The 19136-nt window shown below is 42.3% G+C and overlaps 1 protein-coding gene across 3 annotated transcripts in view; it reads right to left on the reverse strand.

The window, feature by feature from the left end:
- The window catches only part of SLX4IP (protein), a 220846-nt gene that overhangs the window by 89252 nt on the left and 112458 nt on the right, over positions 1 to 19136 (reverse strand). For all 3 annotated transcript variants that reach the window (XM_057502727.1, XM_057502726.1, XM_057502724.1), the window contains exon 3: positions 457 to 546. In XM_057502727.1, coding sequence (XP_057358710.1) covers positions 457 to 546 — 90 coding nt within the window. The remainder of the gene's footprint in view (positions 1 to 456; positions 547 to 19136) is intronic.

Genomic DNA, 19136 nt, shown 5'->3' on the forward strand with positions numbered 1-19136 from the left:
AGAGGCCTGTGCTATAAAAGGATGGTGGGAGACGAAAGTGTAGAAGATGAGAACTTAGGATAGGTGTGAAAGATCAGCTTTGTGTTAACTCCACACCTGCTCCAGGTGCTCCACCCTTCCTTCACAGCCAGTCAGATTAAATCCCTGCTTACCTGGAATAGTCACTTCAATGTCTCCTTTTTCAAACATAGAGAGCCCCTTCCCCAAAAACAAAGAGGTGGGACATTTCTGGTTTAAGTAATAGAATGATATAGGAAATATAAGGATGTGTCTGTTTCTGCAAGTTAAAAGAAAACAAGTAGGCAGATGTCCGTCATTGGAAATGTAACAACTATCCCGCAAGGGTTAGACACCGTTCAATGTTTTTGCCCACTAAAGAAAATGGAAGCTGGCAAGAGTTAACACTTCTTCTAGCAACAGCTACTCACATTTAAATAGTGAAAAATTTTGTGGTACCTGTTTCTTCTGTTCAGAAAACCAGCCGGTATCTTTGTTGGAACCTTGCGGCAATATATGAAGATCCACCAGAACAGCAAAATTCCCACACTGAAAGGCATTAATGGTACAGTTAGCTCATGCCCAGCAAACAATAAGAGAGAATCTCACAAATTCCTATGTGCTTGCTGATGATAATGGCAAGACAGTTCATTATTGGACAGAAATGTTAATATGGGACAGGGATATAAGCCATAATCTTCTGCTTTTTTGCAAGTTTAATATTTATGGTAGAAATGCTAAGAAGAAATGTAATTTTAATCAAAATAGAAAGGACAAAATATCTGTCTCTGGGCCACACCTTGAAGGGGGATGCTCAGGCCCCTAGTGGCACTTGGAAGACTATCACACATGGAGAGAAGTTAAATAGGTCGCTCTAAGATAGGCTTCTTAGAAGAACGACTCCACGGACAGCCAGGGAAATTTTCTCTTCTAGGTGGAAGCACAGATGAATGAAAAAGAACCAAGGAAAGGAAGGTAGATGCTGAATGAGGATGATGGTTACCAAAACGAACTAAGTTTCACTAAAATATACTATGAAACTGGACAAAGCCTGCTGCCTTTCCCTGTTCAGCAGGGTAACATAGAGCCATATGTGACTACTGAGCACTTGAAACGTGGCTCTTATGAGTAAGAAGCTAAGTTTTAAATTTTATTTCATTTTAATTTAATTTAAACAGCCACATGTGGCTAGCAACTCTGTGGCACAGATTCAGACTCTGTAAAAAGTTGTAGCCTTATAAATCCTGGTACTTTCTGAGTAAAGTAATTTCTGAGACTCTCAAGGTAATTGTGGATGAACTAGCTTAGAAAGGAACAGAAGACCAAGACTGGAGGTAGGGGATGGTCTCAGAGGCCCAAAGGGTCAGTATATGGTCCACAGGAAATAGTCACTTTTGCACCTCTTTGGCTAAGCAGGTTTTATTTCTTTTAAAATTTTATGTTATAATTCAAGGAAATAACACTCGACACCTACCTCACACCATAACCAAAATTTAATTTGAGATGGATCATAGACCTAAACATAAAAACTGAATCTATCTTCCCAATCTAGGGGTAGGAAAAGACTTCTCAGGACCCAGGAAATACTAAATACAGGAGAAAAAATATGTTAAATTGGATTTGGCCAAAATTTAAAGTTTTTACTTACCAAAAGACACAATTAACAAAGTAAGTATGTATGTCACAGACTGGGAGAAAATATCCATAAATACTTGTATCTGACATAAAGGACCAGCATCCAAAACATGTAAAGAACTACAAGTGGATATTAAAAAAACAAATAACCCAACTTGAACAGACACTTCCCAAATAAAATAAAAAACAACACATGAAAAAAGTATTAACCATCGGCCACCGAGCAAATACAAGTTAAAACCTCTAAGAGACACTACTACCTGCCTACCAGAATGACTAGAATTAAGAGCACTGACACACCAAATGTCGCTCAGGATGTGGAGTGACCCAAACTCTCATTGCTAGTGGTACAACCACTTCGGTAAAAAACTGCTCACTTTCCTAGTAAATACAGTTATTTACTAACTGAGCTAGCAATTCCACCTTAGGCATTTACCGAGAGAGGGATAAAACCTATGTGCCCAGAAATATGTGTGTGCAAATGTTTGTGGAAGTTTTAGTCATAGTAGCCAAAACAGAAGACAACCCAAGTCTATCAACAGGAAACTAAATCAACTATGATATATTCCCCTTCAGTAGAAGGCTCCTCACCAACTACTGTTAACACTCAACAAGGACTAATCTCAACATTATGTTGAGCAAAAGAAGCTAGGCTAAAAGAATACATACTGTAGGATCCCACTTACATAAATTTCTAGGACAAAAAAACTAAATCTACGGTCAAAGCAATCAGAATAGTGATTGCCTAGTAAGGAAATGACTGTGAATAGGCAACAGAAGAACCTTGTGTGGTAACAGCAATGTTCTGTATCTTGATGGGGTATTAGCCTAAGATCAGTTCATCTCACTATATAAAAGTTATATACCAATAAGAAACATTTTTTTAAATGCTGGGTAAAAATACATTCATATTTGTGGACAGTTATTTAAAATATAAGTATTACATCCCTGAAGATGTGTGGGGATTTTGGGGGAGACTAAAGTGAAATTCACTGGGTGATAAATCATGAAGTATGATGCAAGGGTTCCTATGATGTCAAACAGTGCAGTGGGACCCACTGAACTGCAGTTTAATACACTGCAGCCAGCATTTTAACTAAATGAGAAAAAACTGAATATTGGAATGGAATAATAATGGTATTATTATTATTATATTATCAGATACCATCTGTCACATGGTAAGGTCAAATACTGTTTTGTGAAAATAATTGTCTAAGTATACTGAGTTAAGATGTAAACTGATTTCTTACAGTGGGTTGTGGTAAAAAATGTTTAAAAACCATATTTAAGTATACTGTTATTTTAAGTTGCTTCACAATTGTTGATTATAGATTTAACCTTTAAGGAGTATGCTGCCACCAGGTGGAGGTTGTATGCCACAACTACACAATGTTAGCCAGAGGATATTAACCTTTCATGTGCCATGGCCCTCTTTGGCCAGCTGTGAAGCTGATGATACCTGTTCAGAACAATGCTTTTAAAAGCATGAAATGCAATGCATAGGGCTGAAAAAAAAATGTACTTAAGTATGGTTATCTAAATTTTTAAAAATTTATATATAGTACTTCATGTATTTGTTTATTATGGCATTTGCTATTGTCACACACAAGTGGATCTAATAATTACTACAAATCCAAAGTAGTGATAAGCAGAAATGATGTTATCACTTATATGCCACAAATATAATATAATCTGAAGTGTGCTATGATTTCCAGTGGTGAAATATATTGCTAACACTACTGTATTTTGAATACTTCATTCATAATAAAAAACAAATTTATTAGTATTTGGTCAAAAAAAAGATGCAACTTTCTTCCCCATCAAGTTCACCAATCCTCTGGATTCCATCACGGGCCTGTTGAGGCTCCATGGATGGCAGAATCAGACCCCTCCTAAAGCAGTGAATGTGTGTCACACGTATTTACTGGGTTTCCTGCAGGTGTTCAACTCTAACTCCACAGTCAAATGAAGTTCTCTGCTACCCCTTCTTCATTAGCAAAAGTACTTTTTAAAATAGTAAAAACAAACAAATAAAAATGCTTGACCAATTTGATACTATGTAATAATTACTTGCTAAAGAATTAAATAGCAAGGTCCAATTTGGTATTTTCTCATTTTGTAACTTTTATCATAAATAGTCTAGTGTAAGTTTGATTATAAACAGACTGATTAAATGACTTTTTTTTTTTAATAAGTCACTGAATCTTACTCTGGTGCTCAAATTTTCCCAGGATTTCTGCCAGACTCGACGGTTTGGCGGATGGGGGGAAGGCTGCAGTGCCCTCCCCCAGTGGGGTTCTCCCTCTGCAGCCAGTGCTGCTGAGTTCTCCAGTAAGAGCGCTCTCAGACTCCCACACTAATCAGAGGTATTTTGCTTTCTAAAGTTCCCTGCTCTCAAAAGCTTTGCTGCTTTTCTCCCATGAGTACACATGGAAAAAAAGAAAAAGGTGCCTCTTACTGCTGCCAGCAGCCCAGCCTCCACTTCTTAATTAGAGGAAGGTTATTTTGGCTCTCAGCAGATAAACTCTCCAGCTCTTCTGAGGGGAGCAACACAGCCTTACTTCTTTCTCAGGCCAGAGCTGCTCATTTTACACAGGCCGTTACCTCTTGGTAAAAGGCTACTAGGAAAACTTCACATCCCAGTTCCTGGGTTGTGAATCAACAAGGCCAGGGTCTGGTCCAGCTTCCAGCCCCCTCCACCCAGAAATTTCAGCCAAAAACCAGGGAGTCAACCCTAACTCCTCCTTTCCCTAACCCCTGCAATCCATCTTGTCTTTCACTTCTTAAAGAGCAGAACACAGCTGTCCTCTCTTGTTCCTCTGATCACATCATCTCCCACTTGAAATACTAGGGGTACTTCTCTTGTGCCCAGATGACCTCCCAATGCCCTGCTAGAGCGATCACCAACATAAAGGCGAGCAGTGCGCTCCTGCTGGGGCTCTGAGAGCGCACGAGCCCTGCTCTCCACTGTCTCGCTGCTCCTGGGCAAGGCTGTTTCTGCCCTCTGCTTCCAGTGCACCTCAGTGCTCCTCTGCTTAGTGAACTCCTATGTATCCTTGAACCCTAGCCTGAGCGTGGACATCTCTGTGGAGCTTTTCTGAACAGTGTGTCACTCCCTCCTTTGGATCAGGCACATGCTTCACGTGCTTATTTATTTCTGCACTAAATGGCAGGTCCATGGAGGGGCCTCCCCTGCTAGACTGTTAGCTCCCTGGTGCAGACAGGGTGGGTACCTCAGTTGGTTCCCTAACCCCAGGGATTAGCATAGTACCAGCTCACAGAAAGTGCCTAACCTTTCATGAAAGGAAGAAAGGAATGACAAACGACAGGACCAGTGAGCTGAGTATGAGGCAAACCCACAGCCCTCTCTCTGCAAAGGGAGACAAGACCATCCCAGGGCAGCCTAGGACACTGAGGCATCATAGACAACCTCCTCCTATTCTGCAGGGGGGAAAACTATGTCATCGCCAATGGCAACCTGTCTTTTTCCATATTGTGCAAAAAGGGAATACAAAGATTCTAGGAATACCTCAGCCTAAACACACTGTCAGCTGAGCATGCTGATGATTTTTCCCACCTCTTCCTAAGAAATTCCAAAGCTGCAACTTAACCTCAACTACAAGTCTTCAGGGATGGCACATCTTGTCTTCTAAGTTTACATTAAGTATAAAATAAAGGTGAAAATGCTAACATTTCTCACACATGCTGACATCTCAGCAGCAGGTTCAGAACCCTGAGATACTCTCTCCCTCATTCATTCATTGAGCACCCGCTGAGCCTCATGGGGCACCGGCCGGATCCTGAGAGGGAGAAGGAGCAACAGAACACTGAAGAAGCGTGACCACAGGGCCTGCACAAGGACCAGAGGAGGCCAAGAGACAACCCTGCCTGAGCTGTGGCATCTCAGCTAAGTCCTGAGGAACAGAGCGAGAAGGGGAGAAAGTCCATACAGGGAAAGAGGCCCAAATGTCCCCTTGCTCTGGGGACAGAGAAGAGTCTGATAATGGGCAAACACCAATGTCAGCACATGAGGCCGACATGGCAAGAGGGTGCAGAGCAGCGGAGACCTGGACCAGCCAAGGGAGCCAAGGGGACCTGCAGGCTGCAGAGCTCCCTCCGGTAGGTGTGTGGAGCAGGAGCTGGTGGACAGGAGTCACCAGGGCCAAGTGGACAGGCTCAGTGCCACCATAAGCACCCAATGAAAGACAAGGTGATGATGGGTGAAGAGGAAGGGGAAGATTCCAGAGATACTCAGAAGACAGAATTAAGAATACGTGGTTGGATGTGGGAGGGAGAGCAAGGGTGATGCCCAAGGCATGTGAGTAGTTTCAGCCATGTCCATGAGGCTGTCCCACTTGGCCTTAAGGATTAACAAGGCAAAGATTAAAAATGGAGGAAATAGGTAAAAAAACAGGGGTAAAAACATTTTAAAAAGCCAATGTTAGGTCTGTGCAAAATCCCTACCATAGACCTAAGTCTGCAACATTTGGCTCTAAGTTTGGTAGTTACCAATATAAAAAAGAAAGGCCAATTCAGAGTCCATAGATGAGAATGAATCAGTGCTGAGGATAACTCAATCCCTCCCAATACCCACTTGGGAGACACACCTCCTGAATATCTTCATGGAAAAGCATGGCAATTATCATTTCCTAAAACCTACTAAAAGGTTTTAGGAAAAATATTAAGTATTTTCATATGAAAACAAACTACATATATGTTACAGCATGAAGTCAAAAAGCCACATGGTTTTTAAAGCAAAAGCCTATCACAGAGCACCTATGTTCGAGGCACTGTGCTGAGGTTTACCTATAGTATTCAACTGAATCCCTGCCACTAGCCTGTGAAGGGGCACAATTATTACTCCCATTTTACAGATAGGGAAGTACAATCAGATAAGGTAAAGGCGAGTCCAGTATAATACAGGCAGACCCAGGAATCAAATCCAGACCTTAGACTCCAAAGCCTACTGCTACTACCCTCCCTGTGGAGGGCCACTCAGGACGCATGTCCAGACCCCACATGGGGGAATATTTAAGGCTGCCTAGCCTGGAACTTCCTCCATGATAGTTGGGAACTGGCCCCCTAATCCCTCCCTCTAGGACAACCGATGGCAGCTGTGTCTGCCCCATGAGTACCAGGTGACTGAACCAAGGATTCTGACCAGGGTCACCCAGCCCCTGCCCTGGGCTCCCCTTGCCTTGACTCCACACTTGAAGGGAGGCACGGGGAGTCCAGGCATTGATGCTGACACTGTTTGGCGCTCTGCTGAGACAAGAGTGCAGTGCAGGGGCAGAAGCCCCACCTCAGAAGGACGAGGGACAGGAGAGCTGGTCAGAGAGAGGGAACAAGAAGAGGGGGGAGGAAGAGAATGCAGCAGAGGACTATGGCAATAAATCACACTGAAGGTGGGGTGGGCGTGGGGGCAGGAAGAGGGGTCTCCTGACATTAGCAATCCTATTGGGAGAGTTAAAGCTAAAGAAGTCAACACAAATATTTTGTCAATTGAACCCCCTTGGCCCGTTCCTCATTAAAATACTTGCCCAAGAAATCCAAGCTTGGAGTTCCATGCAAGAAAAGAAAACTCTTATAATGGCATACACCCTTAAGCAGCAACTGGGTCGGGGGGTACACAGTCATTCTACTGGAATACACTATAACCTTAATCTAATTGTAAAAACTTACTAAGGGTGAACAAGTTGGCAATAACAACAGTTAAGATTCAGTGAGCACTGACTGTGTACCAGGTACTATGTCAAGCCCTTTCAGTACACTATTGCACTGAATTCTCAGGACAACCCAGGGAGTCATAAACTGTGACCACACAGTGTTCTGGAAACACTGAGAAACTTCAGTGCGCTCTTTCTCTTGTAGATCCCTGGTTATCATGGCTGGGTTTTGTTTGGTGTGGTGTCTTGCCAACCTGGCAGTACTTGTCGGGCTAGGTACAAGGAATACTCTATAGTCTTAGTGACAGAATTAGCCAGACTGAATTTGAGATGGCAGCTCACAGAGAAGGCCTGGAGAAGCCCTCTGATGACAAACGGAGAATGGCCAGGCATAGGACGTCTGGAATCTCTCTAGCGACACCCCAGTTAATGAGGGCTACACTTCCTCCCCTGTCTGGGCGTCAGTTTCCCTCTGCGCAAAATGAGTGGACACAACTAGATCCTCTTTAAGAGGCCTTCTACTTTAAGATCCCATCTCCTGGTTGTGTTTTGGTTTGCAACCATTTGCTTGGATCCTATTTGCTCACATAATGTTTGCTCTCCTGTAAAGGTTACAAAAGAGCCACACTGAGTCTGGCACCTCATACTGTCCAGCAGTTCAGTGTGGGCTACCCTGGCACAGTGGTTAAAATCCACTGTGGCTCTGGAGTAGAGAACAGGAGAGCACATTTCCTGCTAGTCATAGATGTCACCGTATGAGCCAAGAGGCATGGAGACACCCAGTGCAGCTGCCTGAGGCAAATGTCTTAGTGACCAGTGAGCTCTTCCCCAAAGCACTCTGACCCCTTTAGGCAGGTCTCAGCTCCTCTCTGCCACTATAGCACTTTCCTCATGATTCTTCCATGGAATTCAACCCAGGCTGTGAACACAAGGCTGCAATAAGTCCACTGTCCCCAGGTTGCCCGTGGGAGGAGCTGCCTTCTTGCTACCTTTGGGTTGTCAGTGCATAGTACTGAGCCTGGCACATAAATGGCAGTGAAGAGTGTTTGTTAAATGAATAAAAGAAATACATTAATGATGAAAATTACTTGATGTCTGTCTTGCTCTTTATAGGGGGAATTACCACCCCCTCACTTGCACCCCTGTTCTCGGAATAAGAAACACCCCAGAATCAGTGGTTTACAACCAAGGGTGCCTCATGTAGGCACAGAACATGGGTAGTAATGCCCACAAATCCATGCCAAATGCTTATTCTCTCACCTTCCAGTCAGCAGGACAAGCTGTACTACTATGGTTGCCTATGTGAATCCAGACCCAGTTGAGAGAAAGTGTGTGGAATTTCCTTGGTTGTAAATGGAATGATTAGTCCTTTGAACTCAAGTTTTCCCAGTTGAAAGGGATGCAGGGGAGGGTGTGACTTGCCTGAAGCGAAAAGGAATTGATGGGGAGGGACTTCCTCTCTCCTATTTAGTGTCTGTTCTGGGATCTCTGTCAGGGATGTACACCTTTCCAGTTGCTTCTTTGTTTTTCTTAACAGATTTATTGCTATGGGTGGGAAAAGATTCTACAACAGGAAGGAGCAAATCACAATGGAATGAGAAAGAAAGATAATGGAAAAGCAGAGCTAATGGGTTTGATGAAAACTCCCACAAGGAGGAAAAAAATAGAGGGAGAGGCTGATGTCCTTCAACAAGTGGTCTCTAGTCTCCTACTTAAGAAGTTTTGGGTTTTTGGCCTAGAGTGCTCATACAGTAGTTCCCAGTGTTTCTGTAAAAGATTTGGGAAGGGAAGCAAGGTGCTTCTGGGAATAAAGCAGAAGCCAACCAGAATGGAATTATGAAGCAATGCTTATTTTTAACATACACCACTGGATCCTTTAAGTAGTGTGCAAGGCTGAATCACAGACTAAAACCCATCATTGCATGAAGAGTACAGGTATGAACAGGCCAGGCCCTCCATCACTCCCTTCAAAAAGAGAAAAACTGACTTCATTTCTTTAGACACTTTCCCTAATGGTTTCCGAGAAACTATTCATTTCAAGCTGAGCTATAGGCTGCCATTCCTCCAGAGGCTGGCCTGTGGCCTGTGCAGAGCAGATGCAGGAGTGAGGAGCACAAGGACTCAGGGCCACAGCACAGATCTGACATCAAAGCCCTGCCCTGCACCTCAATGCATGCAGACTCTGGGTAAGTTTCTGCAATGTCAATGGGGACAATCATAAAAAGCACTTCATGGAGCTGCTCTGAGGATGGGTTAAAAGAGAGAATGTAGGCCCAAGACTTCAACATAGTGCCAGCCATGCAAAAGGCTCAAGAAAGAAATATGGGTTGGTTTATTTTCCTCCAAATGTAGAATTTGCCTCAAATTCCAGGGCATTTTACATGAACTCTAAATTGTCAGTTTCATAAGATTTACAAACAGGTAGAGCACAAGTTTCCACCTATTCCTAGTAAGAGCTAATAAATGCCTCGTAATTCCTTTGCACAATTTTACTCTGGCCCCACACTGCTTCTTAAAAGAAGAACAGATGGCTTGTAATTACACCAGATTACAAGGCAAAAATATGAATTCTCCTTTCACATATTTCTGCAACAGAAAACATGAAATGAAAAGATAACCTGATGGAAATTATTATGTTCTTGTCCATAGGGAACATGCCTTAAGAGGGTCTTAAGTGGCTAGAAAGACAAGCAACATTCATACTTAGCAGCATTTAGGGTGGTCAGGAGCATGCTCAGGACCAATTATGACCAACCATTGAGTATTCTGAAAATGGAATTTGATAAACAACAGGAGAGTTTAGGCCCCACAAATTCTGCTCACAATTTTATCCTGCATGTGTTACCAAGAAGCTCTTGAATGTGGGTTTGAATTTAAATTCTAAAAGTTAACATGTTAGAAAATACTCTTTTATATCCCTAAAGAATCTTGATGTTCTTCAACGTCAAGAAGAAGAAAAATAGTGAAGCCTGTGAGTTACAGAAATGTATGACAAATTATAACATATGAATCAGAATGGAAAAAGAAAAATCTCTGTAAATATTCCTCCAGTGAGCAATGCCTAGAATTGTTCTAAAGGGTGGATTGCTCTAAAGGTGGTAGGTCTCGGAGAAAATGTCTTGAGAGGGAAGGGAGATAAAAGATCGGTGCCATGGTTTTCTAACCTCTCTGGGGATGTGGGGGGGGGGGTGTGTGTGCAAAGATTCTTTGATGAATACTTTGGGGAATCTCAATGACTTTGAGGAATTCTGTTTATTTGGTGAAGCGTGAAGTAATTTAGAGAATCCCCCATATCAGTATTTCTTTTCTGGAATCATCTCCTCTATTTTCAAATGTAACAAAAGACTTGTCAGATAAAGCTGTGACAGGAACTCTGTTCAATCTGGCTGTCATTTCATTTTTTCCTGGAGTATTAATATTGTGCAAGTACTACTGATAAGGGGAGCAACATTTACTCCTCCAAACTGGGGAAGGGCAGTGCTCTCCAAGCCAACTTTGAAAGGCCAAAAATAAGGCTACATGCCACTTTTTACAGAAGGGCTAACAATCCAAGTATATCGCTTCAAGTCAAAACACAACTTGTGAGTGAGGACTTTGTAAGGCCTGTTACACATGAAAATATCTACCTCTGCAAGGCTCAGGGTTATCAGAGCCTCGGAGAGGACCCACCAAGTAAGTGCCTGCCTCATCTCTGCCCTTGGTCATGCTTATTCTCCTGGTTCTGCCAATTCACATGAGCTCTGTGTGCAACCATAAGGATATTTACCCACTAGAACACAGAGCCCCAGCTCTCAAAGCACCAGAGCTTCAGCATCTCCTGGAGCTTGTTTGCTATGCAAATTCACACCTACCCAGTCAGAAATTTCAGGGGTGGGGCCCAGTATCCTGTGTTTTAACAAGCACTCCAGGTGATTCTGGTGCATGCTCAAGTTTAAGAACCAGTGCTGTAGGCCACTAGGTCTCCTTGAGGAACACTAATGGCATTCATGGTACACAGGAACCTACTTCCAACAGAAGGTAGGAAAAAAAAATCTGATGAGGTCTCACTATGTAATACAATGCACAGTGACAGCTCACCAGATTTGTGAATATAATTCTGAAAGTCATATAAATGTCACAATTTTATTGCAGTAAGAAACTAATTCCCTTAGAATTATAGGAAACCCAAATTACGATTTCTCTTAAAAAGGAAAAACAAAAAAACCCTCTAGAGGAGAATGTGATATGCAGTCAGGGTTGAGAACCACAGATATAATAATGCTTCACTAAGCATCTTAAAAACTCCCCTCTGGATTAGTATGATAAAGATGGTGATGGGACTCCAAAGGGAAAAAGATCTATTGCCAGATCAAGAGAGAACCTTAGGACGAAGAAAGGAAAGGACATCAATGGAAAGGAAGGAGGTTATAAATTCAAAACAGGCAGGAAGTTATACAACTGCACTTAAGTCCTTCAAATGAGTTCAGATGATTGGGCTCCAAGGAACCCACCCCAGGGCATGGACACGGCTCAGCCACAGGGATAATGAGGAGCACTGGAGTTGCAATGAGATCCTAGAAAGGGGCAAATGACATTGTGTGTTTCAAAAAGGAAAAGATTTTGCATCTATAAACTTAATCTCTAATGTATTATTAGAGGGGATCCAGAAGAAAGCCCAAATTATGAGAAGATAACCTCATTTTCTTCTTTGACAAGGTTTCTAGACTGTCATGACTGATTGAAACGTGGTTGGCAAAGCAGACATGAACCTCAGCCATCAATCAGAGAAAGTTTCCCACTGTATCCTTTTGTCTGAACCACTCCACCAAAACAGCTTTGTCAAGGTTACAATGACCCTCATGTAGCCAAATCAAACGGTCGGTTCTTGGTTCTCATGTTACTTGACCTCTCAGTGCCATCTACCAAAGTGGGTCTTTCACTTGTACCATGAATCCCTCACTTCTGGGACACCATGCTGGTTCTCCTCCCTCCTCACAGGCCATTCCTTCTCAGTGTCCTCTCCTGGCTCATCCCCATTGCACGGATGTTTAAGATGACCAGGGCTCAGTCCTTTGACCTCTCCTGTCTCCACCTATGCTCTCATCAGTCTCATGGTTTCAGATACTGGGCAGTTCACAAGCTGAAGACACCTATAGTCCCTGCTCCAGCCTGGACCTCTCCCCCAGCTCCAGAGAGACATAGCCAATTGCCTGCTCTATATCTACACTTGGATGTCAAATAGGCATCTACTATTTAACAAGTTTAAAACCAAACTATTAATGTTTTGCCTTCAAACCTGCTCCCACCAGGCTTAGCTAAGCTGGCTTGGTAAGTGACAACTCTATTCTTCTAGTTGTTCAGGTCAAAAACTTGGGGTCATCTCTGATGCCTCTCCTTCTCTCATAGTCTCCATCTAATCTATTAGCAAAACCTTCAAAAGGTCCCACCTGGCACAAAGTAGGAGCTCAATAAATATTAACTGAATAAATCTATGAATAAACAAATGAGCCCTGGTGAATAAACAGCAGAAAAATTGGGGTTGGTGAAATGATAATTAGGTGAACTCATAACTAGTTCAACAGCCATAACCACAGGAGCTGTGAATAAACAATACATGGAGGGACATGGTGAAGAGCTTTTTCCTTGCCCCTGGTCTCAGTCCACAGTCTCAGCAGTGACATGGATGAAGATACAGTGGACATGCCCACTAAATACATGGATGGTGCTGCACATGAGGCAACAGTTACTATCCAGGGTAGTACAAACGATCTAGCAAAAAACAAAATACAAAAAATGGATCTCTGTGACTCAGAGACACCTAAAATCAGGTTAGGAGGATCAGTTGAACACAGTAATTAGAATTAATCTCATTAGATGGAATTTAACAAGGATAGATGTAAGGGCCAACAATCAGCTCCAGAAAGCCCGAGCAAAGAGGTACTCTTAGTGAAGAGCAGACTCTAAGTGGGCCACGTAATGCTGTGGAGTCAATAATGGTAGTGTCATGCTAGGCTACTCTAACAGTAGCCAACAGAACAAGCATCAGGAAGGCTATGCTCTATGCATTTAATGTTCAAATTAAGACAAACTGTCATGTATTAAAATAAATAAGAGTGACAGGATAGAAGCAACACTTAAAATCATATTATGAGGATCAGTTAAAGAAAGTATAATGATTTACCTAAAAAAGAAGAGAACAACCAAGATGAAATAATACTAACAGGACTTCTAAAGCTAGGCAAACAATCCTGTTTGGTTCTTTAGGGCCCTTCAGGCACAGGGAATGGGTGAGAACAGAGAAACCACAAGATGACAGGTACAGGCTTCACATAAGGGAGACTTCCTGTCCAACACACTTCCCAAGGGGGCAGTGATCTGCTGTGGGCAGTGGTATGCTCTCCACCCAACCCAGATCAAACTGTACTGACATAAGGCACATGAAAATGGACAACTGCATGAGTATTGCTTTGTTATCATGGGGCACTGGTCTAGGTGTGAGGAGTGATGCGAACCATTTTATCAGCCACTTCAGCCTTCCAATGCACCATTAGTTACTGGCTTTCTTTTTTTTACTGTACCCCTGAAGTGTGGGCTTTCTGACCTCAAGAATCAGAGAACCTCTCTTCTAAGAGACATTTAACAAAGAAAGCATGGGCTTTAGAATTAGGCAGATGCATGTCCAAACACTATCTGCACCTTTTACTGGCCATATGGCCTGGGCAAGTTTCTCAGCCTCTCTGAGTCTCAATCCCCTTGTATGTACAATGGGAGTAATTATGCCTGCTCCCACACAGAGACTGTTAGGATTAAATTCAAAGAGAAAAAACAGAGTACAGTGGTAGTGAACAAATGTAGTTAACTAATAAATTGGGAATAGTTAACAAATTGTGACATCATTCTCAGTCCCAGTAGCCCAACTATTGAGGGTAGCAAAATTGACCAGCACTGTCCATTAACTATCTTTGGTGATAGAAATGTTCTGTATCAGCACTGTCCAGTACGTTAGCCACACACAACATGTGGCTACTGAGCACTTAAAATGAGGCTGGGGCAAATTTTGAATTTTATTTCATTCTAATTCATCAAATTGGTTTATTAGCAATGAATTTATTAATTAATTTAAATAGCTACATGTGGCTAGTGACTACCATGCTGGGAAGCAAAGAGACTTCCCTAAAGTGAGTCCTGATTCAGAAATCCTGGTTCTACTATTTTAGTGAGAGACTAAAACCAAAAGAGCAAGCAACAGTGGGCACCCCATAAAAGGAAGTGCTGGCAATGTGAAGGGGATTCCCATCCCATAGGGAATTCCAGAAGGCTCCTCAGGACTGCTTGTGAGGGAAGGAGAGGGACTAACCTGGGAAATTTCTATGAACTTTACCAAGGATGGTGCGGATCCAATCGGACTGTTTTATTCAAAGGTGTTTTCCTTGTAAATAGAAAATGAAGCAATAAAAGTGGTTACTGCCAATTACAGGATTAAGAAGTTTAAGTTTCCCTTCACCTTTCACCCCTTACACCGTGACCCTTCTTTATCAAATCAGAAAGGAAAATTTGAGAAGTCTCAAAATTATTATTGCAGCCACTGTAATCGCTTCTAATCCCTTGGCTTTCACCGAGAATGAACTTTCGATGGTGCTGAACTTCCCTGACTACTCTGCCCTGCTTCTCAGGGCTCAGGACACAATCCTGTAATGACTTTCATCACTGCTTCATCAAGTTTCTACAAAATGAGCAAGAGTTCAAAGGGAATTTTACCAATTCATGCCCAAGGCAGGAAACTGAAAATACCAAGTGGGAGAGAAGAACGTTAGACAAACCCAGGCAAGGTCTGCTGGTGAGAGCTCGAGTTTTTCTTCCCCTGACCCATTTTTGAAAAACTACAAAGAGGAATAAAGGGAGGTAGTTAATTGGTCACAGGACTTGTTTAGAGCCATCTTTACTTTCCTTTTCTAATTGACTGCTGGGAATAACACCTCTTCAAGGACGGCTCAAAGGGGAAACGTGCTGGGACAGGAGACCACTGATGAAATAGCTTCAGAGGCTGATGATCATTAACTAAGAATATTGAGAGTGAGGCTGAAAGCTTAGCTGAACCGAGTGGGAGGGACAACTCAGTATCAGCTGCGACCTACACATTAGCAATTAAGCCTCGTGAAGGCTCTCAGTGGAAAGTTACAGGTCCCAGGCACTCCCCCTCGGATGATGCAGTCTCCGGAGGGACTGAACTGAGGACAGTAGCACTGACTCTAGAGGAGTACTGCCAGCATCCTCGCTTATGTGCCCGCAGTTCTCAGGATTCAGTGTCTTCCCAGCACCACTACCCACTACCTAAAATAGTGTTTCTCCACCTTGAGTGTGCACCAGCTTCACTGGCAGGGCATGTCACAGATGGGGCCTGGCGGGGCAAAGGACGCACCTTAACAGACCCGCAGGTAATGACGCTGTTGATCACCTGAAGACCACACTCTGAGAATCACTGGCCTAGAAATAGAGGTTTGCAACCCTGGCAGCACCTTAGCACAAAGTACCTGGGCAATTTTTAAAGACTATGTCCAAAGTCTACTCAAGACCAATTAAATTAGACCCTCTTGGGATGGGGCCTGGACATCAATATATTTTGAAAGCTCCCTGTCTGAAACTATAATATGCCTGCTGGGCTGAGAACTACTACAGAAAAGATCAACTTCAAACTACTTGAATTTGGAGATTACATATAATCTTACAAACTAGAGATAGAGAGGCAGTTCCTCAAATCTGCTTGATTCCACCTAACCTTGATATTTCACTGGATTTTTTTCCCCACAAACCAAAATGAAATTAACCTCTTTGTACCAGCAAACCACACATTCTCTCTCTCTCTAAGAATTCTCTGAAGATTTACTCATTAGTGCAAGTAAAGATCTATGAACACTAATAAATCTGTTAATCCCTTGAAGACATGGTAGGTAATGAGTAATAACTTTTGAAATGAGAATCTTATAGCAAGATGAGCAGCACGTAATGATTTTTAAAACATTCAAAATCACCTAACATCCTTCTTCCCTTAATCTCTGTTCTGTGCTCCTTGAATTCCTTTCCTTTTTTCCAAATCAGATTCCACATTTCCTCATCTCTACACATCTATCATTTGCCAGCCTCTATTCTTCCCTCATTATGTCTGCCTTAATATGACAAGTATGAAGTTTACAGTTAGTTATTCCTATGAACTCAAGTTTTATGATGTCTGTTCCTAATTTAACAAATAGGGGAACTAAATATTTTTCTTGGTGAGAAGAAAGAAGCTAAATTAAATTATTTTTGGTATGTACCTCCTGATTAACTCTGCCTTGGGCATTAGCCCTTAACAGGAAACCAATTCCCCACCCTAAATTCCTCAAATTAAGGAATCTTCAGACTAAAATATACTGTGTACTACAAATCGGCACCTATTGATGAAGTGTGACAGTGCAGTTTACTTCCAAGTAATAAGGCTAAAGAAGGAATACAGTGTCATAACCTAGAACTGTGGTTCTGAGGCAAAATCACCCCCATCTCCCCCCACCCCCCCGATGTGCAATGTCTGGAAATGTGTAGGGCTGGCATGACTAGCATCTGGTGGAGTAGAGTTCAGGAAAGCTGCTAAACATTCTACAGCACATAGGATACCCACACCTAAGAATCACCTGGTCCATTAGTGCTCAAGTGGAGAAACCCTACTCTAGAAATCGCTATATTAAGTCAGCAGACTTTTCTGGCATTAGAGAACTTTCAGAGATCTAAGGCCAGACGCCAGGAGGAAGACAAAGAGGGGTAAATGGTTCAGAGTCAAAGTACTAAAAAACACTCAGCCAGAAAAGAGAGCTGAGGCTGCTGCTCACCTTCCCAACTGCCCAGAACAACACAGGGCAGAGTCGGTCTAGCCTTGACCTTGCCAGATATTGTCATTGAGGGTTTTTTTTAATGGGGTAAAAGGTTTAATTTCCTGACAGAATCGATTCTATTGCATGATTCATCACCTGGCCAACTGACTGACTAGCCCCACTCCATTAGGCATTCTTTGTCACAATCAGTTAGCTTTCCACAAGGCCTAAACCGATGAAGGAATGAGTGAAAAAAATAAATGCAGGAATTCTGAAAGATAACATTTTAGAAATCAGTGATATCATTACTTCTGTAAAAAATAAATGCTACTACTGCTCATTCTCTCAAGAGACAGTTATCTAACCACTTTTATTTTGGGCAATTTGCACAGGCGTCTTTGCATGGGGAAGTGGGGTAGTACTTAAGGAGTTTTCTCATGGATCATTAATATCATAATGAGGTCACAACTATTAGGTGTATATCCTATGACTATTAAATTCATAGAAAAATTACATTGATAAATATCAAACTGATCCAGCTTAAAAAGATCAAACATTATGTGTTTAGATCTTTAACCAAAACAAGGATGGTAGCTAGCTTTTATTTGCGATACTCTTCCGGTTTTAAATTCGGGTGGCTACTTAATGGGTCATTTAAAATCTAAATTTTAAATGGGGTTATAATAAGGAAGTGTATATGTGCCTCACAGAATAGTATTTCCAATCTGGGTACTTGCTACAGAGTTCCCTTACACAGCAAAGCCCGCTTAGTTCTCCTGTGTGTTCATTTTCTTGCCAGTTGAGGGAAGGAAAGGTTGCCGATCAGAAACAAACTAGCACTAGTAGGACAAAAGACTGTCCTTTAGCTAAAGCATGAAGCACCATTAACACCATATTCCCCATGCCTCTTCCCCATGGAGTTAGTAATTTTAATGTATTCTTAAGTTTTACCATGTAACATAAATTCGTCTCTAAATTATAAACTGTTAGATATGTCACCAACAAATGCTAAAATGCCCCCTATTGAATATGAATTGTTTATGCCAGGCCTATAATGTTCTGTGCCCTAATGCTTCAGAGATATTAGATACTAAAATTTTATTAAAACCATATTCCTTGCATTGCTGCCATTATTGATGATGTAAATTCACACATGTGTTAGCTAATGAAGCAGCCAGACAGGGTTTCATAGGCAGAGAAAAGGCTGAAAGAAATCTTTTTTCGCCAAATAGAAAGTGGCCCAACTATGGAAAAATGATATGGATATCTAAGGTAGTCCCCACAAGCCAAAACTGTAAATAAGGTTATACCCTCACGTGGTTCCATGGTCTGAGTATACATTACTCCATTTAAGCCAAACACTCATTTCATTATTGGAATTTATGCCAGCTGGCAAAGCTTAGTTGCCCAAAAGCAAAAAACAAGCTTGAGTTTTCCTTCCTTGTAACACAGTATATTTGCAGCATTCAGCCCTTACCAGAAGAGGGCAACGGTGCCCCAGCTGGCACCGTGTGGAGCCGCGGCAGTTACCTACCTGCAGTCAAGGTAATACCTGCCAAGGAAGTCAGACCTCAGGAAGCAGCCTGCAGAGCAGCTGGCTTCTAAATATTAAGTGTGCAAAGACACAGGGCTCTTTACCTTTCCTTTTTCCGGGATGAACTAACAGGCAGCTGCGAGACAAAACCCATACCACTCATTGCAGCCCAACCAACACATTTTAAAGTTTCCATCTCCCCCTGGTTATACCAGCCATAAAGCTCTTCACATTCCAAAAACAAGACGGCACTTTAGAGATCTCTGAATGAAGAAGAACATTATGTGAATAGCACATAAGAAGTCTGCAAATTACAGATACAGAAGACACCATTCTAAATTCAGATTCAAGTTCACTTGTAGTACCCCGGCTTTTCAGATCTCTCTGGCAAAGTGTCTCAGTTCTGCTCCCTTTTCTCCCTCACGAGTGCTTCCAAGTTCATTCTGCCCAACAGCACTTTTCCGGCTCAGGGATGGAAGCGTC

Source organism: Manis pentadactyla, chromosome 5 (assembly GCF_030020395.1).
Source record: "Manis pentadactyla isolate mManPen7 chromosome 5, mManPen7.hap1, whole genome shotgun sequence".
NCBI lineage: Eukaryota > Metazoa > Chordata > Mammalia > Pholidota > Manidae > Manis > Manis pentadactyla.